The sequence below is a fragment of the Bos indicus genome, chromosome 7 (assembly GCF_029378745.1).
Source record: "Bos indicus isolate NIAB-ARS_2022 breed Sahiwal x Tharparkar chromosome 7, NIAB-ARS_B.indTharparkar_mat_pri_1.0, whole genome shotgun sequence".
NCBI classification, from domain to species: Eukaryota; Metazoa; Chordata; class Mammalia; order Artiodactyla; family Bovidae; genus Bos; species Bos indicus.
The window spans coordinates 52,852,800-52,880,410 of record NC_091766.1 but is presented as its reverse complement, the minus strand read 5'-3'; the positions used below and the strand labels follow the sequence as shown (position 1 = coordinate 52,880,410).

Below are 27,611 nucleotides of genomic sequence, written 5' to 3'. Positions count from 1 at the left end.
AACAACTAATTTCAGAACAAATACATGTAGTATCACATTATAAACATTAAAAACAGAGAAAGCAGCTGAACAAGGATAGATATCCTAGGGCCACCGATATTTTGCAGATTTGACTACAAAACTTGTGTGCATGAACCAACTACAACTGATCTAGGTTCAATTTTCTGAAACCAAAGACAAACAAAAAATCATTTTAAATGTTGAGATAATTCCGAAGTCAAATATTCAAAATTATTCCACTCGTTCTTCTCCAGAGACTATCACTGCTGGTGTACAACTTAACTTACCCTCACAATCAGGATCCACTTAATTAGAGAGAGACCAAATCCTGAAATGGCCCCATACCTTCCTGCAGCTGAAGTGGTCAGGCAAAAAGACAGGAAGAACCCAATCCAGTTAAAGAGGAATGCCACTGTAAAAGCCAAGAGAAGAAAAGAGGCAGGTCAGACACATCCTGTTATCCAAGAAGCAAGAGTTCTAAGGGTGCACTCTGGATTTACTTCTGCTTAAATGGCTTTCTCAAGGATAAACGAGCTGAGCCCACCCTCCACAATTCTTACCTCACCTCCCCAAAATGGCCATCCTCTGTCTTCCTCCCAAAAGCAAACAAGAAAGCACAGTCTCTAAATATCAGGTGTTTTATTATTACATCTACTGCTATACACTTTAAGAAATAACTTAATATCACCAAACTTCATACTTATGACTTGCACCCTTTACTGTATGTGTTATACCTGAGTAATTAAACATTATTTGAACATTAAATTAATGCCCCTAAATACTCTGATTCAAGTCATTCATCCTCTTGCTTCTGTAAACTTTGACAGCTTACATAATTCGTTACCTTTAAAAGCACTACATTTCCTTCATATCTTTTTAATACAGCAAATAGAATTTCTGAAATGGTTGCTCACTCCCAAGTCAGGCATATGGAAAGTTAAATGCAAAATAACATCAAGGGGGAAAAATCAGGCTGACTTTGATGTGTTAGAAAATAGAAGCATGCAAAACAGAATTCATCAGACAAAGGCATTTAATTCCTATTTTACTGGTCAAGAATGAGTAGGAGGAATGCTTAAGGGGTTCTGAAGATCAGAAAAATGAAGCTCAGCTCAAGAAAAATGTAGCATCCCCCATAACTGCTTTAAGTATATTTTCCATAGATATTCACAGAAATTGAAGACAGAGACAGGAAAGATGAAAGTGTACTGTGCTTTGAATGTGTCAGTAAAAGGCATCAAATACATATAATTATTAAAATATTATCTTAATTAGTTCTTTTAATTCAGTCATATTCACTCAGAATCTAAAGCACTCTGGTTTGCGGGAAGGGGCTCTGCTGTGTGTATATACTTACTGAAGAAAGTTAACATGAAAATCCCATCGTTTCCTATCCTCATCTGGTCAGGATCATCAAACTCCTCCCGACCTGCAAACTCCTCATCCTAAATGAAAAGAAAAGGTAAGTTCACAATAAATTATTTCAAGGCAAAGGAAAGACATCAAAAAAAATTGAGAAAGGGACAAAAGTGACTTCCAAGGGTAAAACGTACTGCTTTGGCTCAATTTAAAACTAAGAGCATTAAGCTTTAGTATATGTTAAATTTTTCATTGGTCTTCTAATATAAAATTTTTTTCTGAAATGAAAGGAATTTTTCACTTTCTAACCCAAGTTCTTTAACAATATATTTCAAAAATTATAAAGTTCACAAAGAACTATTCACTCTTCCTTATTCATACACACACACATATATATAAAAACATAAAGAAATATACGTATAAAGAAAAAGAAAATTCTCTTACACATTTGGCTTTAATGCTAGAATATCAGTAATCCAGGGCCTGTTTAGCCCAGAATATTAGTAATCCTGGACCTATTGAGAAAATACCATTGATTAGCTCAAGAGTTTTATGAAACTGACTTGGTGGGGGCAGATGGAAGAAGATACTGTGATCACATATGAAGAGTCTAACAGTGTTGCCCATGCTCAACTCCAGAACTATTTATACCAGTATACAGGTCTGAAACAACCTCACTTCCAATCTTACTGGCAGAGAGAATCCTTTCCATCCTAACCAGAAAACATAGTGTTGCAAGTCTAGAAGGAACATGATCTTGACCAACACTGACACCAACATATGTAGCCTACCTTTTTCTTTTCTTTTTAATTTTTAAAATTTATTTATTTATGGCTGTGCTTGGCCTTCGATGTTATACACGTGCTTTTCTCTAGTTGTGGGGAGCGAGGGCTACTGTTCATTGAGATGCATGTGTTTCTCACTGCAGTGGCTTCTCGTTTCTTCTCTTGAGCACGAACTTCAGTGTGCGTGGGCTTCAACAACTGTCTTAGTTTGCCTGCACGATATGGGATCTTCCCAGACCAGGGGTTGAACCTGTGTACTCTGCACTGGGACGTGGATTTTTAGCCACTGGACCACCAGGAAAGTCCCCTACCTTTTCAACTAATTGTAGGTATGTGCTGAAATATTGAAAAAAAAAAAATGAATACACACTTAAAGTGGTAGACTTGTACACAGTCCAATGAGGGTTCCTCAAATGAAAAATAAACAAACAAATAAAGAAAACTTTAAGGAGAACCAAAACTTGCCCTACACAGAAAAGGGACTGGGACATTCCTAATAAGCTGTTAACTCATTCCCCTGAAGAGGGGAACCAAAGAAGAAGGGGAAGTAGCAGCTTCATCTAATTTACTATCTTTCCTCTAATGTTTGAAATTTATACAAGAATGGGTTCTTTCATATTTTTAAAAATAAGAAATACTTAGTATTCTGAATTCATAATAGCAGGAAGAACAGGCTTTGCCAAAATAGAAAGTAACTGTTTTGTGGGCGTCCCTGGTGGCTCAGTGGTAAAGAATCTGCCTGCCAATCCAGGGGACATGGGTTCTGGTCCTGATCTGGGAAGATCCCACATGCTGCAGAGCAACTAAGCCCATGAGCCCAAACTATTGAGTCTATGCTCCAGAGCCCAGGTGCTGCAACTACTGAGCTCATGAGCCACAACTACCGAAGCCCATGTGTTCTAGAGCCCATGCTCTGCAACAAGAGAAGCCACTGCAATGAGAAGCCTGTGCACTGCTATAGAGAGCAGCCCCCACTCACAACTAGAGACAAGCCGGCACAGCAACGAGGACCAAGCACAGCCAAAAATAAAGATAAATAAAATACAAAAAGAGAAAGTGTTTTGTGCATAACTATTCAAAATAAACTACCAAAATACATGGAAGTAATGCCTAGTAATACTATAAATGTTTTCTAACCATTCTTTCTATCTTGGTATCTCTAGTCCCAAAATTCCTCCTAAAATTGTCACCAGGTTAATGTTTCTAAAACACCATACTTGTCTTATCATACCCACACTTAAAAACTTTGAAGAATTCAGTGTGACCTACATGTAAGTCTAAATGTCTCAGCCTAGCATTCAGAAGATTCTATGACCTACAGTTCTGGCCAAACTCTTTGCTGAAGCAACACCAATCACTACAACCACAGAAACTGCCCTGTACTTGGCTGAATCACATCTGCTTTCCGAGCTTTCCCCTCTGGAATGTTCTTCTCCATCAAAACTCAGGGCCCACTTCAAATCCCATCTTCCCCATGATCACAAGGTTAAAGTCACAATTCTTAATGCTCACTGCTCTTGTGCTGCCCCTTAGATAATAGGTCTTTGTGGGCCTGTTCCCCAGCTGGACTTTAAGCTCTTGTATGGCAGGAGCATTGCCTTATACAAAGCCTTCTATCTATCCACTGCAAAATACATAGCAAATTATATATAAAAGTGTTCCATACGTATTTGTTGAATAACAAAACCCCTTAAGAAGTTCTTAAATGTGTATATTTGTCAAATAAAACAGAGTTCTGTGATTAAGCCGCACTAATCTCCTGGTCTATTTCTATGGGACAGTTATCATAATTCAAGAGATCTAGAGAGTAGATACAAGGACTTTGGAGTCTAAAATGTCTGGGCTTGACTAACCTATGCTACTTATTAGCTATATGACTTTGGGCAATTTTTAATCTCTCTGGGTCTCAATTTTTGCATCTGTAAAATGGAGATAATATAATCTCTACCTTGCAAGGTTACTGTGAGGACTGAAAATAATATATACTATATATATAAGCACGAAACACAGTGTCAACCATGTTGTTTGCTTCCAATACATGTTAACTATATAAACACTGTTTTCTCTTTAGACAATGAGCTCCATGAGAGTTCTTCTTCCTTGCGCCTGTAAGAAGTGAATGCATGTCACCATGCAGAATCAGCGTAGACTACGCTCATCAACTGTAACTTCTGCCAATCAGTGGTTTTAGGAGTGTTACCCCTCATGGAAGATGTGACCTGCAAACAGTCTACCATCCTAAGGCCTGAACTTCTGGGCCTTGTGTCACTGCACTGCCCAGACTGAACTTATATTCTTATTCTTATATTTTACTCTAGCTTCCTGCCAGGCCTAGGGTCTGGAGCCCTGACTGCCCCATTTCCAGGGACTGGATGCCACTCTCCTTTCTCTCAGTATCAGGCCCAAGGTCCCACTTGTACCAGCTTCAACCTGAATGAATACGTGTGATACCACAATTGTATCACTTATAGGTCTGACATTATGAATCATGAGTGCCCAAAATTCTCCACTGGTTTTCATGACATCCCACCCCCACTCCCAAGAAGTAACATCAGGCCAGACAGAATCTGAATTCATTATGCCTCCACAGATGGCATCATCTGGATTGCTGGTGGCACAGGGTTCAACCAGATGATTGTTAGAGCCCCTCTGAGTTTAATATTATGAAGCTGCACTTATTTATTCTCTCCACAAATTCCTAAGCAGCTATCTACTTAACACCAAAATATTAAGTGTGCAGAATCAAGGCAAAATTGGTATATTCCTATATCAGCTCTGCTCCAAGATGTTTCAGCCATGAAAGGAGACTTGAGAAAGTGAAGGTAGTAGTAGAGATACAGGGGAAATGAGCTGGTTTGACTAGTGATTTTTCTGCTCTTTTATACTGTTTACCTCCATCATCTTCAGGAAAAGATAAGAGTCTATTATCCCAAAAGAAAAACGTATCTGATTTTAAAGATTAGTTGTACTTTTACTAATCAATTTAATCTAAGTAATATCACAAAGTTGATAACGCAAAGAACTTAATTCCCATAAACTAGTACCAAATAACAAGGTCTAAATTGGACTTACTCTTCCAGGAACCAAAGGGATAGTGGCTTCAGCTTTGGTTCTCTCAGCTTCATCATAACTGGGCAGTGTGGTAGCCACATTGTAAGATGGGGGCTTTGGAAACCCAGACTCGTCTTTGTAGTCAAAATATGCTGCAAAATAAAAAGAAGTCGCAATTACCCAGTGATTAGCTGAAATGAGGAAAAAGGATTTCTGCTAACTCTGGCAAACAAAAACCAACCATTCCTCTAAAATTTTGCTGTTCTTTTAGTCGCTAAGTCCGACCCTGCGACCCCATGGACTGTAGCCCACTAGGCTCCTCTGTCCATGGGATTTCCCAGGCAAGAATACTGGAGTGGGTTGCCATTTCCTTCTCCAGGGGATCTTCCTGACCCAGGGATCAAACCCATACCTTCAGAATTGGTAGGTGGGTTCTTTACCACTGAGCCACCAGAGAAGCCCTCCTCAAACATCATATATAGAATAACTGAATCAAAAGATGCTTAAAGATGAACATGGGATTGGGAATAATTTTTAAACTTATTGGCTTTTCAATTATTTAAATTCCAGATTCACTTTACTTTCCCTGCCAAGTGCTTTTGAACACTTTTTCTGGCTCATTATGTGGTGGCTTCTCAGGTGGCATTAGTGGTAAAAGAACTTGCCTGCTAATACAGGAGACATAAGAGACATGGGTTTGATCCCTGGGTGGGGAAGATCCCCTGTAGGAGGGCACAGCAACCCACTCCAGTATTCTTGCCTAGAGAATCCCATGGACAGAGGAGCCTGTTGGGCCACAGTCCATGGGGTCCCAAAGAGTTGGATATGACTGAAGCAACTCAGCACATATGTGGTGTGTTCACAAAAACATACAATATTAATAATAGCATAAGGTAAAGTTTAAGCTAAAAATAATTCACCTGTGTGTTTGGAAATCTGTACCATGGTTTTCTCCCACTTATAAACATCAAAATAAACTTGAAAACAAGGTTAAAATTAGTATTTCATAGATTTTTGCACTTTGATTCTTTCACACTATTTTTACCATGGATTGTTTCCTATGACATGCCTAAGGTAATCACAGGTTCAGTTAGAGAATCGTTACTGAGTGAAATCTTGCCTCACCTCTTTTTAAATTTACATCTTTATTCTCACTGACTTCTATTATAATAGATTCAATATGTATTATTAGAACAGATCTATTTACAAATGGATTAAATTTTCTACACAATTTTTTTAAAACTTAAGAATTTTGAAAAAATTTCTATGCTTCAAGATTAACATTTTTTCTCCACCTTGCTTAACTATAATTAACTTCCAATTTTACTGTAGTATATTACTGAAATTATCAATCAATAGAATTCACCTCATTAACCAAAAATAAGGAGAAAAATTTATTGTCTTCACATGGGCAGAAGAAAGGATTGATAAAATCCTTTCTTTATCTTAATTGATAAAATAAAACCTAAAACTGATTCCTTAATCTTTTCACAAATCTCTAAGAAAAATCGAGAGTAAGTATCATAATTAATGGTAAGTTATTAAAAGCTTTCTCCCCTAAGATTAGAAAATCAGACAAAAATGGCCCACTATTACCACTTCAATTCAAACATTATCTTAGAAGTACTATCAGGTTGGTGCAAAAGTAATTGCAGTTTTCCATGGTTGGACTTTGCTGTTTGATACTGGAAAGTGAAAGTCGTTCAGCCGTGTCCAATTCTTTGCAAACCCATGGACTATATATAGTCCATGGAATTCTCCAGGCCAGAATACTAGAGTGGGTAGCCCTTCCCTTCTCCAGGAGACATTCCCAACCCAGGGACTGAACCCAGCTCTCCCGCAATGCAGGCGGATTCTTTACCAGCTGAGTCACAAGGAAAGCCCTTGATACTGGAATACATTCTTAAATAAATGTAGTCATGTTATACATCATTTTACTGTGCATTTCTCGCTTTGTTTTTTTGCTAATGATTTATTACTTGCTGTGTATTTTATATTCATTTTAGACTATGGAAATGATTTTAGACAAAAAGCAAATTCGAGCGATTTTCTTACTCAAGTCGTAAAGCAGCAGAGACAACTCATGATATCAACAGTGCATTCAGCCCAGGAACTGCTAATGAACATACAATATGGTGGTGGTTCAAGAAGTTTTGCAAAGGAGATGAGAGCCTAGAAGATGAGAGCAGTGGATGGCCGTCGGAAGTTGGCAATGACCAACTGAGAGGATCATCAAAGCTGATCCTCTTAAAACTACACGAGAAGTTGCACAAGAACTCAACATCCACCATTCTACAGTTGTTCAGCATTTGAAGCAAATTAGAAAGGTGAGAAAACTCGGTGAGTGAGTGCCTCATGAGTGGACCGCAAATCAAAAATTGTCATTTTGAAGTGTCGTCTTCTCTTACTGTACACAACAACAAATCATTTCTCAATAAGATTGTGATGTGCCATGAAAAGTAGATTTTATATGACAACCAGCAATGACCACCTCAGTGGCTGGACCAAGAATAAGCTCCAAAGCACTTCCGAAAGCCAAAACTGCACCAAAAAAAGCTCATGGTTACCGTTTGGTGTCTGCTGCCTGTCCAAACCAATACAGCTTTCTGAATTTCGGCAAAACCAATACATCTGGAGAAGTATGCTCAGCAAATGGATGAGATGCACCGAAAACTGCAAGGGCTGCAGCCAGCACTGGCCAACAGAAAGGGCTCAATCCTTCACAGGAATGCCCAACTGCACATCACAAAACCAACACTTCAAAAGCTGAATGAGCTGGGCTACGAAGCTTTGCCTCATCCGCCATATTCACCTGACCTCTTGCCAAGCGACTATGACTTCTTCAAGCATCGTGACAATTTTTTGCAGGGAAAATGCTTCCACAATCAGTAGGAGGCAGAAAATGGTTTCCAAGATTTCACCGAATACCAAGGCAAGGATTTTTATGCTACAGGAATAAACAAACTTCTCTTGGCAAAAATGTGTTGATTGTAATGGTTCCTATTTTGATTAATAAAGATGTGCTTGAGCCTAGTTATAATGATTTAAAATTCACGGTCTGAAATTGCAACTACGTTTGCACCAACCGAAGAATTGATGCTTTTGAACTGTGGTGTTGGAGAAGACTCTTGAGAGTCCCCTGGACTGCAAGGAGATCCACAGTCCATTCTAAAGGAAATCAGCCCTGGATGTTGTTTGGAAGGAATGACGCTAAAGCTGAAACTCCAGTACTTTGGCCACCTCATGCGAAGAGTTGACTCATTGAAAAAAGACTCTAATGCTGGGAGGGATTGGGGGCAGGAGGAAAAGGGGACGACAGAGGATGAGATGGCTGGATGGTATCACCGACTCGATGGACGTGCGTTTGAGTGAACTCCGGGAGTTGGTGATGGACAGGGAGGCCTGGCGTGCTGTGATTCATGGGGTCACAAAGAGTCGGACACAACTGAGTAACTGAACTGAACTGAACTGAATACTAGTTGATGCAGTATGGCAAGAAAAGAGAATACAAGACAAAAGGATTGGAAAAGAATAAGTCTTAAGTCTATCCTTAATCATGGAAGACATAATTACATATGTAGAAAATCCAAGAGTATCTACAAACAAATGATTAGAATTAATATATGAATTTAGGAAAGTCTCTGAACACACAGTTAATATAAACCATCAATTATATTTTCATATATCAGTAACAAACAGAAAATAAAATTATACATGGACCGTTTACAACAGCACCAAAACAAACCAAATACCTATGAATAAATCTAATTAAAAAGATGCAAGAAAAAAATATGTAAGAAACAAGATGCAAGGTCTCTATATTGAAACTCACAAAATATTATTCAGAGAAATTAAAGAAAATCTTAATAAATGGGAGGGATTTAACACAGACTGGAAGACATAATATGATAAAGATGCTGCTGCTGCTGCTAAGTCGCTTCAGTCGTGTCCGACTCTGTGTGACCCCATAGACGGCAGCCCGCCAGGTTCCACCGTCCCTGGGATTCTCCAGGCAAGAACACTGGAGTGTTGCCATTTCCTTCTCCAATGCATGAAGTGAAAAGTGAAAGTGAAGTCGCTCAGTCGTGTCCGACTCTTAGCGACCCCATGGACTGCAGCCTACCAGGCTCCTCCGTCCGTGGGATTTTCCAGGCAAGAGTACTGGAGTGGGGTGCCATTGCCTTCTCCGGATAAAGATGCTAATTATCTTCAAATTAATAAACAGATTCAGTGCAATCCCAACTAAACTTCCAGCAGAGTTTTTGTTTATTTCTTCCCATTTTATGGAAACTGGCAAGCTGATTCTAAACTGTAAATGAAAGCCAAGAAGTACCAAAGCAATCTTGAACAACAAAAAGATTAAAGGACCTAATTACCAGATATCAAGATTATAAAGCTCTGGAATTAAGACTGGAGTATAGGCACAAACAGACCAAAGAAAGTACTGAGTCCAGAAAACAGATACTCATACACATATATGGTCACCTGATTCATGACAAAGGTGCCACTGCAGTACAGTGGAGGAAAAATGGTCTTTTCAATAAGTGGTGTGGGACCAAATGGATATCTGTAAGGGAAAACAATCCTGACCACTACCTCATACTATACAGAAAAAAACAACTCCAGATGGCATGCAGACCTACCTAAATGAGAAAAATAAAATATCAAAGCTTTTAGAATAAAATAAGGAAAATGTATTATTGAAACTAAAGCTGCCACCTAATTCAATTCAAGAAACTTATTTTTCTCTATGTCAAAATAACTACTTTAACAGATGCACACATATACATGCATATATAATTTCCTTAAAATTTTTTTACTTTTAATTAAATCACACTAAAAATCATATTACAAGTTGATAGGTACAGTCTGAATTGCCCATAGCCACAGTAATTCTGAATATGTGAACAAAACTGATACCTACCACTTTAAGGAAAGCTTGTTTTGGCCACACCACACAGTTTGCAGGACCTCAGTTCTTCAATTAGGGACTGAACCCAGGCCATGGCAGTGAAAGCCTGGAATCCTAACCAATAGGCCACCAGGGAACTCTCCTTACTATCTTAAGTTGAGGGAAATCAAGAATATTTATATTTCCCTATTTCAAAGGATTTTTTAAAAATGGGATCCATCGATATAGACACCTCACATAAAATTTTAAGTTTCCATGAAAAGTTTAATGACAATGTTTTCTAATTTAGTACATTCAAAACAAAAATCCAGTATTTGTTTACCACAATTTACATACCACAAATTAAAACAGGTAAACTGAATATACAGAACAGTGATTTTTGACTTTTTCCCCCTACCAACATGTGTGCACCACTCTATTTCTAACCATCAGTCACGTACTTGCCACTCTGTCACAGTTCTGTTTCAGAGAATATGGAAGAGGTTCCATCAAAACTGCTCAGTTTTCAGCAATTAAAGCAGAACTGGTATCACAAAGATCTAATTACCAAAAGTCCTAAACTATCACAATTTTCTTTCTTCTCCCCCATCTCTTCTAAACATGTGTGTGAAAATTATAAAGATAATCTGGCATAGGATGGAAAGAAAAAAATTAATTAAGGAGGGTCTGAACTATGAGGAAGAAAATGGGAGACTTCTAGCTTTTTTTAATTAAGGATTTATCAGCCTTTTATTTATTATAAAAGAAATCGAACATATTATATTCCAGGTCATAGGTACTAGAATCAAAGAGCAGAACAACTAACAAGAAAACTATAAAAAGAACAAGAGAAAAAAACGTGATCACTTGGTTTCTGAATTCTATCCTTATATTAAGAGTGTTGAAATGAAATTAAGTTCCATAAAAGTCACATTGGAATGGGGCCTTTATCTGTTTTTCAGAACAGTAACATGAGTTTTTTTCACCTCAGGCTACACACTACAAATAATGTTAAAGACTTCTTACAGAAAGCTGAAGCAAATACCAACACCAACAAATACTTAGTAGCCAAAAGTCTCTGGCTAATGCATTTCAAGAGCTCAGCAGTCATCTCACCCTGTTACCTACCTGCACTCTCTGCAGAGATGCTGCTGTAAGGTGGAGGAGCATCCCCTGCAGCCTGTTCAGGTTCTCCAGGCTCTTCTTCATTCTGCAACTAAATAAAAATTTCACATTTTAATGCAAGCATAAGGGCAATTAGAGAAAAACCTGAAAACTGGAATAGCTTTTCTGGAAAGCTATTTGGCAGTGGGTTTCAAAAGTGTTAAAATGTGCAGATCCTTTACGAAGTAGTCTACTCCCAGGATTTATCCTAAGGAAATAATCAGAAAGAGGCAAATAAGGTAGCAAATAAATGCTATTCAGGAACAACCTAAATACCAATCACAGGGGACTTGTTAAATAAATTACAGTTCACCTCACAAAGGATTACTAAGTAACCACAAAAATGAAAATGAAGAAAATTCGATGACTTGAACAGAAAGATTTGTGTTGTACTGTTACATTAAAAAGTTAAATTTATCAAATCATGCTGCTGCTGCTGCTATGGCACTCAGTCGTATCCGACTCTGTGTGACCCCATAGACGGCAGCCCACCAGGCTCCCCCGTCCCTGGGATTCTCCAGGCAAGAGTGCTGGAGTGGGTTGCCATTGCCTTCTCCTATCAAACCATATGAATCACATAAGTTGGTTTTGAAAGACAGTTACGTGATGGAAAGCAGGTCTATGAATAGACATCTACAGTTTACATTGTTTATCTCAGGAGATGCATCAGAGGAGATTTTTTTTCCTTGTGTATACATATGTTCTAATGTTTTGTAATGAACATCTATCACTTGTATAATTTTTCCAGTTAGAATAATAAAAATCTGTTAAGACAAAGACAAATCACAGTAAAACCAAGGTTTACTCAGTTTGCACAGATTGTATCTTAAATAATTGAGATATTTTCAAAAACATAAAATTCTACATACAATCTCTGTCAATACATCTTCCTCTTCTGTATCAGTAACTTTCTCACTGGCCAAATCTATAGCTCCAGTTACTTTACATAGCTGACACTGAAAGTGTCTTTCTGCCACTACCAATCTACCCAACTCATCTTCATAAACAAAGACGAGTGATTTAATTTTCCACTGTGACAACAGAATACAGCTCATTTAAAAGATGAACTGGCTAAGAGTCAGTCTACTGGTGGGCAGATGAGAATATGCTTCAGAGGTGATGGAAGTACTGTTTCCTGATCTGGGTGTTGGTTTTGTGGATGTCAACTCCATTCATGTTTAGTAAATGCTACGTAAATATATGCGATTTATTCAGTTTTCTGTGTCTATATTTTATAAAAGAATTTTAAAGAAAAAATTAAAAACATAAAAAAAAAAAGATTAACTGGTAGAGAACGGGAGTCAATCTATAAAGTACTAACATAGTATTTATCAGTGTAACTGACCTGGGGGTCTGGGTACCAGATGTATACCATCAAGCTATATAAAGCTGGACTTGCCTGGTGGTACAGTGGATAGGAATCCGCCTGCCAATTCAGGGAACACGAGTTCAATCCCTAGACTGGGAAGATTCCACATGCAGCAGACAACTGAGACCGTGTGCCACAACGACTGAAGCCTGCACTCCTAAAGCCTGTGTTCTGTAGCAGGAGAAACCACAAGAAGAAGCCCCCACAAGCTGCAAATAAAGCCAGCATGCAGCAACAAAGACCAAGTGCAGCCAAAAAGAAAATAATAAATAAAATTATTTTTAAAATGGCCCATATCTTTTAAATTAAAAAAAAAGACATATAGAGCCAACTGAGCCAATGATAAAATACAAATCCTTCTAAACCAACTGCTGCAAAGAACTCTATCTTGAATTGAAACCTAAGAAGAGAAAGGCTGACCTGTCCTCACATGAAGCAGATATTAAATCTGAAAGATCTCAGTCTCCAATTCCCACGCTGTTCAAAATTAGAAGCAAACAAAACCTTTCTGATTAATACTGCAAAGCATGTGTGCGTTTTAAGTTGCTTCAGTCATGTCTGACTCTTTGTGACCCCACGGACTGTCGCCCACCATGTTCCTTAGTCCACATGATTTCTCAAGCAAGAATACTGGAGTGGGTTGTCATTTTCTCCTCCAGGGGATTTTCCTGACTCAGGGATCAAACCTGAGTCTCCTCTGTTGGCAGACAGGTTCTTTACCACTAGCGTTACCTGGGAGGGTAATATTGCAAAGCATTCAATTTCAAGTGAATTCTGCCAAATTTTCATCAACATCTACCATTTGGGCACATTTTTTTTTTTTAACACTAGCTATCTAACATTAAACTTAAGGCATTCCCAAAATAATTGCATTGTAATGTAAGATGAATTTTCTTTTCAGAAGTGGTGCATGCATGTATGCTCAATCTATGTGACTTTCTGTAACCCTATGGACTGTAGATTGCCAGGCTCCTCTGTCCATGGGATTCTATAGGCAAGAATACTGGAGTGTGTTGCCATTTCCTTCTCCAGGGGATCTTCCCAATCCAGGGATCAAACCCGCATCTCCTGCATTGACAGGGAGATTCTTTACCACTGAGCCACCTGGGAAGCCCTTCAGAAGAAGGGCTTCTGGGCAAAATAGCTACAGTAAATCCAAATGTTTCTGGGAGACCAAATCAGTAAATTATTCAAATAGAGTTCCTGGGGCCAGGTTCACTTGGAACAGTTTTAACGCCTGCATACCTCCAGACGAAGCATTCTCAGTTTACTCCCAACCTACCACTCTTGTGCACTGCAGAAAGTGCAAAAAACCCCAGCAAAAACAAAGCTGCAAAAAGCAGCAAAAGTCAGCAGCAAAAGCAAAGGCAAATAAGAGTTTTACGAATGTCGTCTTAATTTACTATAGCCAGTCATGTTCTTTATTTAAACCTAGCTTCTCATTTTTTATTTGATTTTTTTTCTATTTCTTGAGGTTGGTCAAATAATCCCGTTACCTCTGCATAATTAAGATTTTAGAAAGAAAGCATGACAATTCTAAGAAATACAGAATTCTAAGAAATAAGGAGTTTTAACACCTGTATCTGCAAGCTACGTTGCTTGTCTCCTAGCAACCTGGAAATGTGAAATTTGATCATCCCACACCAGGGTAACAGATAACAGAGCAAAGAAATTCCAAATGAGTCAGAAACCCCCATTTTCTCTTTAATGAGGAAAAAAGAAAACATTTCCAGGTAAAATTTTTTACTCCATTAAAATTCAACACTTTTGAATCATTAATTAATAAATAGTAAGTAATTATTAGTAACCAATCATACTAATATTATTTCTAGCTGAAAAAACAACCAACAAAAAGACACCTACTACGATTAAGGAGGCTTGCCGTATTAGGAAGATCTCAGGACCTCACTGTAGGGTTTGCAACTCTGACTTCCTTTCTATAATGCTGGTGATAAATTTAGGCTCCATCAAGAAAGGTGTTTAAAATAAAACACTACAATGTTGGAGAGAAAGAGGCAATCACCTTCAAGAAGTATTCAGTGACCACCAGAGTGTGAATAAAAACATGCTATACAACAGAATCCCTAGGTGTACATCTTTTTACACTTTGGGGGTATCTACTGCCATTAATTTGGTTCTGCCAGCCAAACAAGCCAGACACTCACTAACAGGGATTGTGGGGGGACTGGAAAATACTGCACTAGAGCCCAGGGATGGGGGAGCCTGGTGGGCTGCCGTCTATGGGGTCGCACAGAGTCGGACACGACTGAAGCGACTTAGCAGCAGCAGTAGCAGCAGCAGCAGAGCTCTTAAGGCTGTGAGACTGGTTACATGGTTTCATAACGTATTCTTAAGGTTCTTCTTTTCCATCCTTGGAAACCTTTCCTATGCAGTCCTCCCTAACATATCCCTGGGGCTCGGGGATCCTCAGGCTCTCCCAGGGCTCTCTAAGAGAATAAGTGTCATTGTCAGTTTGAGGCTGCCACTGGAAAGATGCCCAGTCTCTTCTAGCAACTGGGTCAGTGGAAGCCTGATTACAACCTACCTGTTGCAGATTTCCTTTGTAGGGATTATGGACAGACAAGTTTGAAAAGTGGTGGGACTTCTGCCCTCTCCCTGCACTATGCTCCTGCAGGCTGCTGCCGCTAAGTCGTCTCAGTCATGTCCGACTTTGTGCGACCCCATAGACAGCAGCCCGCCAGGCTCCCCCATCCCTGGGATTCTCCAGGCAAGAACACTGGAGTGGGTTGCCATTTCCTTCCCCAATGCATGAAAGTGAAGAGTGAAAGTGAAGTTGCACAGTCGTGCCCGACTCTTAGCGACCCCATGGACTGCAGCCTACCAGGCTCCTCCGTCCATGAGATTTTCCAGGCAAGAGTACTGGAGTGGGGTGCCATCGCCTTCTCCATGCTCCCGCAGGGGAGGGTGGTTAATTGTATAATTGTGACAGTTAATAAATACCTTTGGGGCTCTGGATTCTTTTCTGTCACATAATTTTTTTTAAACAATTCTCATCAATTTTACTTATCTCCAAATAAGATTTAAACTGTGGTTTTCCCTTGGTTACACGATTACCTATACATGCCATATAAAGTACTGAGTACAAAACTGCATCTTCACTGCTGATCAAGGAATAACTGAATCATGTGAAACTTCAGATGGTCTTTCTCTTCACCACACTCCTGACAGTGCCCTCACTCCTATTTCCTGATTACTTGCATTCCTCCTTATACCATGAGCAGAATCTGTTATGGCTCCCCAGAAGATCCCTAAAACTCTTCCACATCCCCACTTTATATGGTACAATCTTCTAGGTACTTCTTAGCCTTGATTGTTGTTCACTCATTAAGTCGTGTCCGACTCTTCAAGACCCCGTGGGCTGTAGCACGCCAGGCTTCTCTGTTCTCCAGTACCTTTCAGAGTTTGCTCAAATTCATGTCCATTGAGTCGGTGATGCTATCTAACCATCCTCTGCAACCCCCTTCTCCTTTTACCTTCAATCTCTCAGTTTAAAAAAAAACAAAACAAAAAAACACCTACCAACAGGTGCTGAAATGTTTTGTCCTGTATATTAAGCCTATGAAATACAGCACAACTAAAACAAAGGATGTTTTTCCTTGTTACTACCTTCCTCTGTATCCTAGCCACACTGTTCCTATCAGAAATAAATACATGGTGTTTTAAACAACAGAATCTCCCATAAAGAAATCATACATAACTCAAGTTCTAACAGAAGCATACTTCAATTAACAAGTTTAAAGACACAAACCCTACAAGTTTAAATTATTTGAGCTCCTGCCATAGTAAAAAGGTTTCTCGCTACCCTCCCAAAAGCAGTTCTGAAGCAAGTGTTGGTAGCTCACTCATGTCCGCCTCTTTACAACCCCATGGTCTGTCCATGGAATTCTCCAGGCAAGAATATTGGAGTTGGTTGCCATTTCCTTCTCTAGGGGACCTTCTCAACCCAGAGATCAAAACCAGGTCTCTTGCATTGCAAGCAGATTCTTTATCAACTGAGTCATCGGGAAATCCCAGTAGTTTTAAAGATGAGCTTCAATTTAGAAATGAGCTGTTTTTAAGCAACAGAAGAGCAAGGACTCAGATTAGGCCAAACTAAGGTCAACATTTACAACTGTACAGGATGGCAGTACCTAAAGGCACATAAAGTCATTCTTGGATTCTCTCTACTAAGAATGGAAGAACAATTTAAAAAAAAATTCTACTAAACATCAAAGAGATCAACCCCAAAACTCATAAATCCATGAGAAGAGCTATCAAAGTATACCTCATAATTCACACAAACATAACAAGTATGTGGAAAATAATGCTGAACTTATCCTATAAATCCATAAAGTTACAGTATTTTCATGACTCATTTTTTTCTTGGGTGAATCCTATTTAAACAGCAAGAAAATTCTGATAAGTTTAGATACCTCCTTTAAGTAGTAACAGTCTCAGAAAATCCTTAACTTTAGCTTTAAATGCTATTTACACTTCTAATTTTAGCGTTAATTTCTAAAACATTTACCTTAAAATGCAATATTTTAAACCTCTAATGATCAACCCACTATTTTTGCATACTCTTTAAATCCCAACAAATGAGACAGTATATTTACCAGAAAGTAAAAGCACATTTCTCTAGGTAAACCACTGGGGGTGCTATTTTACTCTGTTGTTCAGAAACAGTCAAAGTTTGTGAGAACTAAAAATTTTCTATTGTATATAGACTAGTTTTTTTTTTTTTTAATTGAAGTATAATTGACATTCAACATTATATATTAGTTTCAGGTACACTTTATAGTAATTCAATATTCATATACATTTCAAAATGATCACTGATATCTAGTTACCATCTGTCACCATTCAAAGTTGTTATACTACTACTGACTGTATTCCCTATGCTATATATCATTATATCCCCATGACTTGAACTCTGTACCCCTTAATCGTCTTCATCTAATCACCTGCCCCCCAATCCACCTCCCCTTTGGCAACCACCAGTTTGCAAATCTTATATTTGTATATAATATACTGACTATAAATTATTCCACCACCACCAAATTCTATCCATTCAAGAATAGTTTTCTACTAACTTACTATTAACTAGGGGATGATATTTATATAAGGTAATTTTGACAACAAAATTCAATAATTAAAAGACCATCTAATTTTAAAAGACATTTCTCCGAAGAAGATATATAGCCAGTATACATGAGATGTTCAACATTATTAGTCATCAAGAAATGCAAATGAAAGCCACAAGATATCACCCTGCACCCAAGCATATGGCCATAAACAAAAGGGAAAAAAAATCAAAATCAAGTGGTGCTGAATATGCACAGAAATTAAACACTCATACACAAGATGGAAAATAGTTTGGTTGTTTCTCAAAATAAAGTTAAACACAGAATTAAAAAAGGATCCAGCAAATTCCACTCCAAAACATATATTTAAGAGAACTGAAAATATATCTTCACAGAAAAACTTGTATATAAATGTTCATAGCAGCATTATTTATAATAGTCAAATTGTTCATCAAATGATGAATGGATAAATAAAATCTGGTATATCCATTCAAAACGAAGGGCTTACCTGGTAGCTCAGATGGTAAAGAATCTGCCTGCAATGCAAGACACCCAGGTTCAATCCCTGGGTTGGGAAGATCCTTGTAGAAGGAAATGGCAAACCATTCCAAAATTCTTGCCTGGAAAATGCCATGGACAGAGTAGACTGGCAGGGGGTGGGGGCTACAGACTATGGGGTTGCAAAGAGTCGGACACGACTGAGAGACTAACCACACACTTTCAAAAGGATGGACAGAAATAAATAATCCTAACCAAAAAAAAAAAAAAACCAAGAAACAAAAACGATGAAGCACTGATACATTCTAAACCTGAGTGAACTTTGAAAACATTATGCTAAGAAAAAGGAGCCAATCACAAAACACCACATAGTGTATGACTTCATTTATATAATTTCTCCAGAAAAGGCAAATATAATAGAGACAGAAAGGCTGGCAGATGCCAAGTGCTAGGGAATGGACAAGTGTGGAGTTACTGACTGCTAGTACTATGTTTTTTTGGGGGGTGATTCAAATGTTCTGGAATTAGACAGCAGTAACAGTGGCAAAACCTGTGAATACGGTAAAAACCACTGACCTGTACACTGTAAAAAGATGAACTATATGGCATGTGGATTACAACTCAAAAAAAGGAAGAGTATTTTCTAATATTAAAACTGCAAACCTGTATAATGTATAATTTATTTAAAAGGACACTGAAAATCAACTATTCCAAATGAGTACTTCCTTGCTAAATCAATGTCTATGTCCCTTAATGGGAGGGGGTGGGTCCTGATCCCATCAATATCTTCAGAGTTTAACACAGTACACCTATAAGTGAATGGATAAAAATAATAAAGGAAAATAACACATTGAGTTGCAAACTAATCACACTTTTAAAAAATCCCCTAAAATTTTTTTTCCCTGAAAAGAAAAATATTAGGATTAGGTAATTAAAAGAGAGTTTGACCAACAATGTCTTTTAAGAGCAAAGAATAAACATTATTTTTTTCTATTGTTTACCTGAAGATAATTTAAAAAACAAATCACCACCAGATCTAGACTATCCGTAACATATTTAATGGCAGAGGGAAAAGACAAAATGCAAATCCTCTTACTAGGAAGATAAAAACACAATTAAAAAATCAAAATTCACCAAAGCAAAGGAAAAGCAAAGTAATTAGGATAATGCTTTAAATAAGACAATGGCAATAACAGATGAAAAAAATACCACAGTAAATTTCCTTAGAACGGCCACCAGTTTGTAAAGCTTTCTATTTAAAGATTTTTGTGGTTATCACCATTAACATGTATAAAAACAACTGATGTCTCGTACACAGGGTTATTGTTACCATCTTTCTAAATTCCATATATATGCGTTAGTATACTGTATTGGTGTTTTTCTTTCTGGCTTACTTCACTCTGTATAATAGGTTCCAGTTGGGGCTGGTGCACTGGGACGACCCAGAGGGAGGGTATGGGGAGGGAGGAGGGTTCAGGATGGGGAACACAGGTATACCTGTGGCAGATTCATTTCGATATTTGGCAAAACTAATACAATATTGTAAAGTTTAAAAATAAAATAAAATAAAATAAAAAAAAATCCACAACTAATGTAAGTATATGATGCTATCATATACTTATATACATTAGCGTGAAATTATACATATATATATGTGTATGTGTAAACTATAAAATAACATTAAAGAAAAAACATAAAATAAAGCAAACAATGATTTGTATTTCAAAAAAAAAACAACTGATGAATACAATTTGGTTTGGAAAGAGAGAAAATATTCCAAGTCAATATTTACGTTAGTCCTTAGAAATGAGAGCAAATGCTACGAACTATGGTCATCAATTCGATGGCTTTTCTTCTATTTTTCACCTGAGGTCCAAGTAACACGTGAAGGCATACCATGGAGAGAGAAAAGAGGAAGGCAAGATGGTAGCCACTCATCTCCAACTTCAACTTTTTAACAATTCTTTTCTTTAATTAATTTAGCTGCAGCACACAGGATCTTCGCTGCAGAGCACAGACTCTCTCTAGTTGTGGCGCATAGGTTTCAGAGCCTGCCTGCTCAGCAGTTGTTGGGCACAGGTCTAGGTGCTCTGCATAATGTGGGATCTTAGTTCACTGACCAGGGATCGAACCAAGTCCCCTGCATTACAAGGTAGATTCCCAAACACAGGACCACCCGGAAGTCCCTTCAACTTTCTTAAGAAGCCAAGGCACTAGGAGAAATAACTCCTCATTCATTTAGGCACTAAACTGGCCAACTATGGCTAGGATAGTGGCACTGTGAGATTTCTGGGTGGCACCAGAAAACTGCCATCAACCTGTCCACCTCTGGGATCCATATCTTCTCTGTGCGCTGTCATGTTCCAACTCTTTGCAACCCCATGCACTGCAGCCCACCAGGTTCCTCTGTGGGATTCTCCAAGCAAATATACTAATATGGGTTGCCGTTTCCTACTCCAGGGGATCTTCCTCACCCTGGGATGAAACACATCTTATGTCTCCTGCATTGGCAGGCAGGTTCTTTACCACCAGCACCACCTGGGAAATACATTGTGAGATTTTTGGGTGGCACCAGAAAACTGCCATCAACCTGCCAACCCCTGGGATCCACATCTTACATCCAACTGAAATATTTTCACCACTGATGGCTTCATCAAGACCCTGTCAAGTAAATGGTGTCCAATGTTTCCGGTCACCTAGCTTAGGCAAAGTCTACAGCTAAGAAGGAGCCTTCCGGGTTAGCGATAAGTGCCCCCCACTCCTTATCACTCTTCATGATTTTATAAAGATTGGGGAAATACGGAACAATCACACAGCTTTCAATTAGTTAAGCCCCTCTACCTCTGAACATAACATCCTTTAAGAAGTGGCATTCAATTATGTCTTGAGTCTTACCTCTTCTCCACTTTTTAGTTCCATATGGAAACTCGGTTCTTAGTTCAGAGCTCCAGAACCTATTTGGAGAAGGAATTAAAAGTCCCAGCAAAGATAAGTTGAATTGGAGACTAAGCTCCTGGCCTGTTGTCCTTGCCTTTGACAGGACGGTTCATCTTTTGGTTACAGAATAAACAATATGAAAATAGGAATTAGACAAGAGTCATTTTAAGATGGGCTTCCCTGGTGGCTCAGACAGTGAAGAATCCACCTGCAATGCGGGAGAGCTGAGTTGGATCCCCGGATTGGGAAGATCCCCTGGAGGAGGGCATGGCAACCCACTCCAGTATTCCTGCCTGGAGAATCTCCATGGACAGAGGAGCCTGGCGGGCTATAGCCCATGGGGTCGCAAACAGTAGGAGACGACTGAGCAACCAAGCACACATTTTAAAATAATTTATATAAAATCTAGTCCGTGAATGGTAAATATTCTTTTGTGTTTTTAAAATCCTCATGTTGTCTTCTCTCTAAAATACCATCATGAAATAAAAAATGAACTCTTAATCATTCATCATTTAATGTATTAAGCAATGCTTTATGAAAAAAACTTTGTCCCAACAGAATATGGATTATAACTGGCATCTATTTAGATTTCAAGAACAATTTTAAAAAATTATTTGTTCCTATTTATAAACTCACAACAGAAATGAAAGGATTCTGGACTTGGCATACAGAACATTTCTGGTCTCCATTAAGATTTTATACACACACATATATATAACCAGAACTCTCAAACTTGGAACGTAAAGTTGTAGAACCACTTTAGAAAACTGTTTAGCAATATCTACTAAAGATGAATTTATATATACTCTACGACCTAGCAATTCTACTCTAGTTATATACCCCAACAGAAACACATACATTCACCAAAAGATGTTACCAGGGTATTCAAAGAAACACTATTCATAATACTGGAGACTACTCAAATGCCCATTAACATCAGAATGGGTTACTAAATCATGTTAACTTCACACCATGGAATATCACACAGTCACATAAATAAACAAACTATAACAACATATAATATCACAGGTGAATATCATAAACATAATTATGTTGAGCAAGAGAAACCAGCCACAGAGCTTTTATTGTGTGACTACACTTTATATAATAAAGATCAAAACCAGGCAAATCTAATCTGCCAGTTGAGTCGTTACCCTGGGTAGGGGCCCAACTGGAAGGGCACTTGAAATGAGCTTTTGGAGTGCTGGTAATGCTGCTGCTTGAACTGGGTACTAGCTAATGCGAGTGTTTAGCTTGTGAAAGTTCACTGAGCTACAATACACACTTATGATTTGTGCATGTTTCTGCAGATAAATCACACTAACAATTCCAGAAAGGTTGAGAAAAGGAGACTAGCAGAGGATTTATGAAACTGAGTCCCCCTAAAACTGAGTGCCTCTGCTCAGTTTATGATTAATCTCTCTCCTAAACTTTATCTATTCCTCTCAGAATTGAGGGCTATCAAAAAAAGGGGGGGGAATGGAACAAAGCGGGACCCTGTGGGGCCTTTCTAGATATAAAAGCCCCTCTCTACATCCTGTTTCTTATTTGTAGAAAGGTTTCAGTCTCCCAGATCTTCCCGAAGTTCCAAAGACCAGACTCAAGCATTTAATGATTAGGAGAATAGTCAAAGGACTCCTAGTTCCTCCTGAAGGAATATAGATAACAATCTGATGCATACCTTTGAGCTGTTCTGCAGAAACTAGTAGAGTTTAGTGACTATGACATTAGAGTTTGTGGTAGTAGACCCCAAACCAGTTGGAACAAGAAGGTTGAGATTCCCAAAATATCACTGCTACCTCACGACCAACCAATCAGAAGGAGATCCAGGATCTCATCACATACATATCCAACCACCCTCCTACCCAACACCTATCTTTAAAAAGCCTTGCCTGAAAGCCATCAGGGAGTTTGGATCTTTTGAGCATGAGCTACCCAGTTCTCCTCGCTTAAAACCTGTAAATAAACCTTTATTTTTCTGTAAACACCTGCTGTCAGAACCTCACTTTCTGCACCACAGGAACATGCACCCTTGCTTGATTAACAGTTAATAGAGTAGACTGTCAGCCCTCTGCAGACTGGGACCTTTGCATGGTTCACTACTGTATTCACCCCAGCACTTAACAGGGAGTGGCAACAGCATGGATACTTTATTAGCACATGCTGACTAAATCAGGCACGGAGGTGTAGCTTTAACAGAAACCTACCTAAAGAAATGACAGCTAATCTTAATGCCATTTTAACTTACTAGTTTGTTTAAAAGTATTCATGCTGATGCTGCTGCTAAGTCGCTTCAGTCGTGTCCGACTCTGTGCAACCCCATACACGGCAGCCCACCAGGCTCCCCCGTCCCTGGGATACTCCAGGCAAGAACACTGGAGTGGGTTGCCATTTCCTTCTCCAATGCATGAAAGTGAAAAGTGAAAGTGAAGTCGCTCAGTCGTGTCCGACTCTTAGCGACCCCATGGACTGCAGCCTACTAGGCTCCTCCGTCCATGGGATTTTCCAGGCAAGAGTACTGGAGTGGGGTGCCATCGCCTTCTCTGAAAAGTATTCATATTACTTTACAAATCACCAAATAAATACAAAGCCAGGTATTAAGCCATATGGGGCTTCCCAGGTGGCTCAGCAGTAAAAAATCCACCTGCAATGCAGGAGACACAGGTTTGATCCCTGGGTCAGGAAGATCCCCTGGAGGAGGGCATGGCAACCCACTCCAGTGTTCTTGCCTGGAGAATTCCATGGACAGAGGAGCCTGGCAGGTTATGGTCCACAGGGTCGCAAAGAGTCATACATGACTGAAGCAACTTACCATGCATGCAACAAAAATAGAAACAAAGGAGAAATAACCTCTCCAATCTTTGGAAATAAAATATTTACCATAGTGTATTGGGTACAACTAGGTATTCAATAAACATTTGTGGTACATATGAAGGAAAATTGGTAATTAATCACACTGTAATTCCTGGAAAGTCTTCTGTTCTAAAAACCACCAATTGGTATATCAAAAAATGGAATTAAATTAAAATGGAGTCTAAATTAAAGAGTATAGTCAAATATACAAACCCTGAAAGTGACAGACATGTCCAGAATCCAGAGACTCATGCTAACTGCAGCCTTCCTGGCTCTGCTGGCCTCATGAGCTACCAGAGTTCTCTCAGTTATGCTTGCTTACTATCAGATGACGCTTAGAGTAGAGCACAATGGGGCAGAGATTATGGATGGGAAAAGAGTTTGCTGTAATTTAGGCCTCGTCTGGAGTTTCCCTTCTCTTGGAAGAACAATGAGAACCAAGAGGGAAATGCATTAAGCATTTCATATCTTTCCTTTTACCTCATCACAGAATGTTCTACTATGCAAGTGTGTAACTGCTTGCATTTTATAATCAACATCATTCAAAGACTTTATCAGGCCATGACTGATGCTTTTGACCTCATTAAACCAAAAACTTATCAAAGAAATGATAATCAAAAGAAGTAATTACAATCATAAGGTTCCAGTTAAAAATTGAACACATAGGTCTGTCTCTTATCCCTTCAAAAAAAGTGCAAGTGTTAGTCGCTCAGTCATGTCTAACTCTGCGACCCCATGGATTGTAGCTCGCCAGGCTCTTCTGTCCATTGGATTCTCCAGGCAAGAATACTTAAGTGGGTTGCCATTTCTTTCTCCAGGGGATCCTCCCGACCCAGGGATCAAACCTGCATCTCCTGCACTGCAGGCAGGTTCTTTACCATCTGAGCCACCAAAGAAGCCCCTTTATCCCTTCCAAAACCCTCTCAAATGCAAATGTTAGTCATTTTTTAATTTCTTTTTTGCCTCAAATTTAACAAAACTTTACTAACAGGAGAGGAAGCAGCAATAAAATCATGCAAGTTAGAAGCAGGATAGGTGAGAACTTACACAGCAGACCCAAGAAACCTGAATCCTAAACCAGGAAGCAGGAAAGCAACCTCTCTTGCACTGTACCCTCTCAAGGCTTAAGAACTGGTGGCAGCAGGTACCAGAGAAAGTAAGAGTGAAAATGAGATTTAAAAGCAGAAAGAGAAGTTGGAGACCCAGTTAAACACACCCAGCTCCCAGAATCCCCATTAAGAGACTGGAGGTTTACTCTCTGGAGAGTGTGAGGCAGTAGAAGTCTGGACCAGAGACACCAGAGATTTGGATAAAGAATGGACTGTCGGAAAGGAGTGATTAAGTGAGAGACTTAGTTACTAAACCTTGGAATCTCCTAGTCTACCTCTGCCAATCAGCTCTTAGAATAGTAGCAGCCAGGCCTAAGCTCTGGGGAGAGACAGAAGAGAGACAGAAAAACACTGTCACTTAAAGAAACAATCTAGTTAGATTAAAAGGTAATAAGGCCTGTCAAGAAGCTCCATCACTCATAGTGAGCTTCCAAATTGCTCTACCAACTGTGTACTTTTAACCAAGCAGGCAAAGATCACCTACTTCTAACTCAAAGATCATAAAATACCAAAGCAAGGAGAATAAACGCAACACAGACGAAAGAATTATGCAGGAAAGCATAAACTTTAAAAAGAAAAACATTTCAATAATTTCAGAGAAACAAGAGAAAAAAATTAAAACCATAAAACATGGACAGTGTGCTACTAAAGGAAAGATTCTAACATTTACTGAGCATCTACTATATGTTGAACTCCATTCTCTGTCCTCAGACAGTCGTGTCCGACTCTTTGTGATCCCATGGGCTGTGGCCCGGCAGGCTTCTCTGTCCATGGGATTCTCCAGGCAAGAATACTGGAGTGAGCTGCCATTTCCTGCTACTAAAAAAAAAAGGGGAGGGGGCAATTAAAGAGTTTTGAAAATTTTTTAAAAATATTAAAATTTTATCTAAGAGTTATAAAATTGAGACTATCCCATAGAAAGCTGAGAAAAAAGTGAAAAATATGAGATTAAAAAAATTTTAAGAATCAGTATAAAAGAGTCAAGATCCAAAGAGAGAAAGGGTGGTGGGGGGAGCACAGCAAAAAAAGTCAACCAAATACTTTTTAAAATTTCCCAGAACTGAAGGACATCAGCTTTTAGACCAAAAGGGCTCACTGAGTGCCTGGCAAGACGGACGTAAACAGATCTATACCAAGGTACACAGTGAGATTTAACAACACTGGGAACAAAAGGAGGTCCTAAAGGCTTCCAGAAAAACAGAAAGTAGGTCACATTTAAAGAATCAGATGTCACAACTGGCTTCAGTCTTCCTAATAGTGGAACCCAGAAGGCAATGGAACAAATGGCTTCAAAATTCTAAAGGAAACTATTTTCAACCTAAAAGCCTAGAAATCAAGTAAGGGTACAGACTAAAAAAAAAAAAAGTCTTAGATGTTCAAAGTCTCAACAACAACAAAAAAGTTTAACTCACACATTCTTTCTCAGAAAAGTACTAGAGGGTGTCTTCTATAGAAATGAGACAATAAATCAAGAAAAAAAAAAGTGTGAATCAAGGCAGGGGACTTCAATTCTAAAAATTGGAAAAGGAAGTCTTAGGATGACAACTAAACAGCAGACCTTGAAAGCAGTCTTATAGTACAGGTCAAAAAAACAGGAAAGAGGGACTTCCCTTGCAATCCAGTAGTTAAGACTCCATGCTTCCACCGCACAGGCCTGGATCTGATCCCTAGTTGGGGAACTAATACCCACATGCAGCCAAAAACAACCCAAAAAAGAGCCACACATCCCCCACCCAACAATGAAATCAATAAAATACCTGATGTTTGAACATATCAAAAAATTAAGATTAAGTGAGAGTCTGAGGATGATTCATGCCATAAGCAATTTATGATATATACCCAGAAAATTAGGCAAACAAAAAAAATTGTGGTTAACTTTAGGGAAAATAAGGTACTGTTAAGCAAGTAAAACTAATCACAGCATACAATATATCTCAGCTGTAAACATTATTATTTTAAATTACTGTAAATACTGAATATTGATCTAACTACAATATGGATATAACTATACTAGAAAGATGGACCTTTGTTGGCAAAGTAAAGTCTCTGCTTTTGAATATGCTATCTAGGTTGGTCATAACTTTCCTTCCAAGGAGTAAGCGTCTTTTAATTTCATGGCTGCAGTCACCATCTGCAGTTTGGAAGGAATGATGTTAAAGCTAAACTCCAGTACTTTGGCCACCTCATGCGTAGAGCTGACTCACTGGAAAAGACTCTGATGCTGGGCGGGATTGGGGGCAGGAGGAGAAGGGGACGACAGAGGATGAGATGGCTGGATGGCATCACTGACTCGATGGACATGAGTCTGAGTGAACTCCGGGAGTTGGTGATGGACAGGGAGGCCTGGTGTGCTTCGATTCATGGGGTCGGCAAAGAGTCGGACATGACTGAGTGACTGAACTGAACTGAACTGATACTAGAAAGGTACAGAGACAGGAAATGGAAGCATATGCAGTTGTGGTAAACCAGAGCTAAACCCTTAAATCTCCTAGTGGTCAATTTTTAAAATGC

At 38.8% G+C, this 27,611-nt stretch overlaps 1 protein-coding gene across 1 annotated transcript in view; it reads right to left on the bottom strand.

Annotated features, from left to right (window-relative positions):
• The window catches only part of NDFIP1 (Nedd4 family interacting protein 1), a 51,052-nt gene that overhangs the window by 12,237 nt on the left and 11,204 nt on the right, over positions 1 to 27,611 (bottom strand). The window contains exons 2-5 of the mRNA XM_070792119.1: positions 11,215 to 11,302; positions 5,217 to 5,347; positions 1,358 to 1,445; positions 288 to 412 (exon numbers count right to left, since the gene is read on the bottom strand). Coding sequence (XP_070648220.1) covers positions 288 to 412; positions 1,358 to 1,445; positions 5,217 to 5,347; positions 11,215 to 11,302 — 432 coding nt within the window. The remainder of the gene's footprint in view (positions 1 to 287; positions 413 to 1,357; positions 1,446 to 5,216; positions 5,348 to 11,214; positions 11,303 to 27,611) is intronic.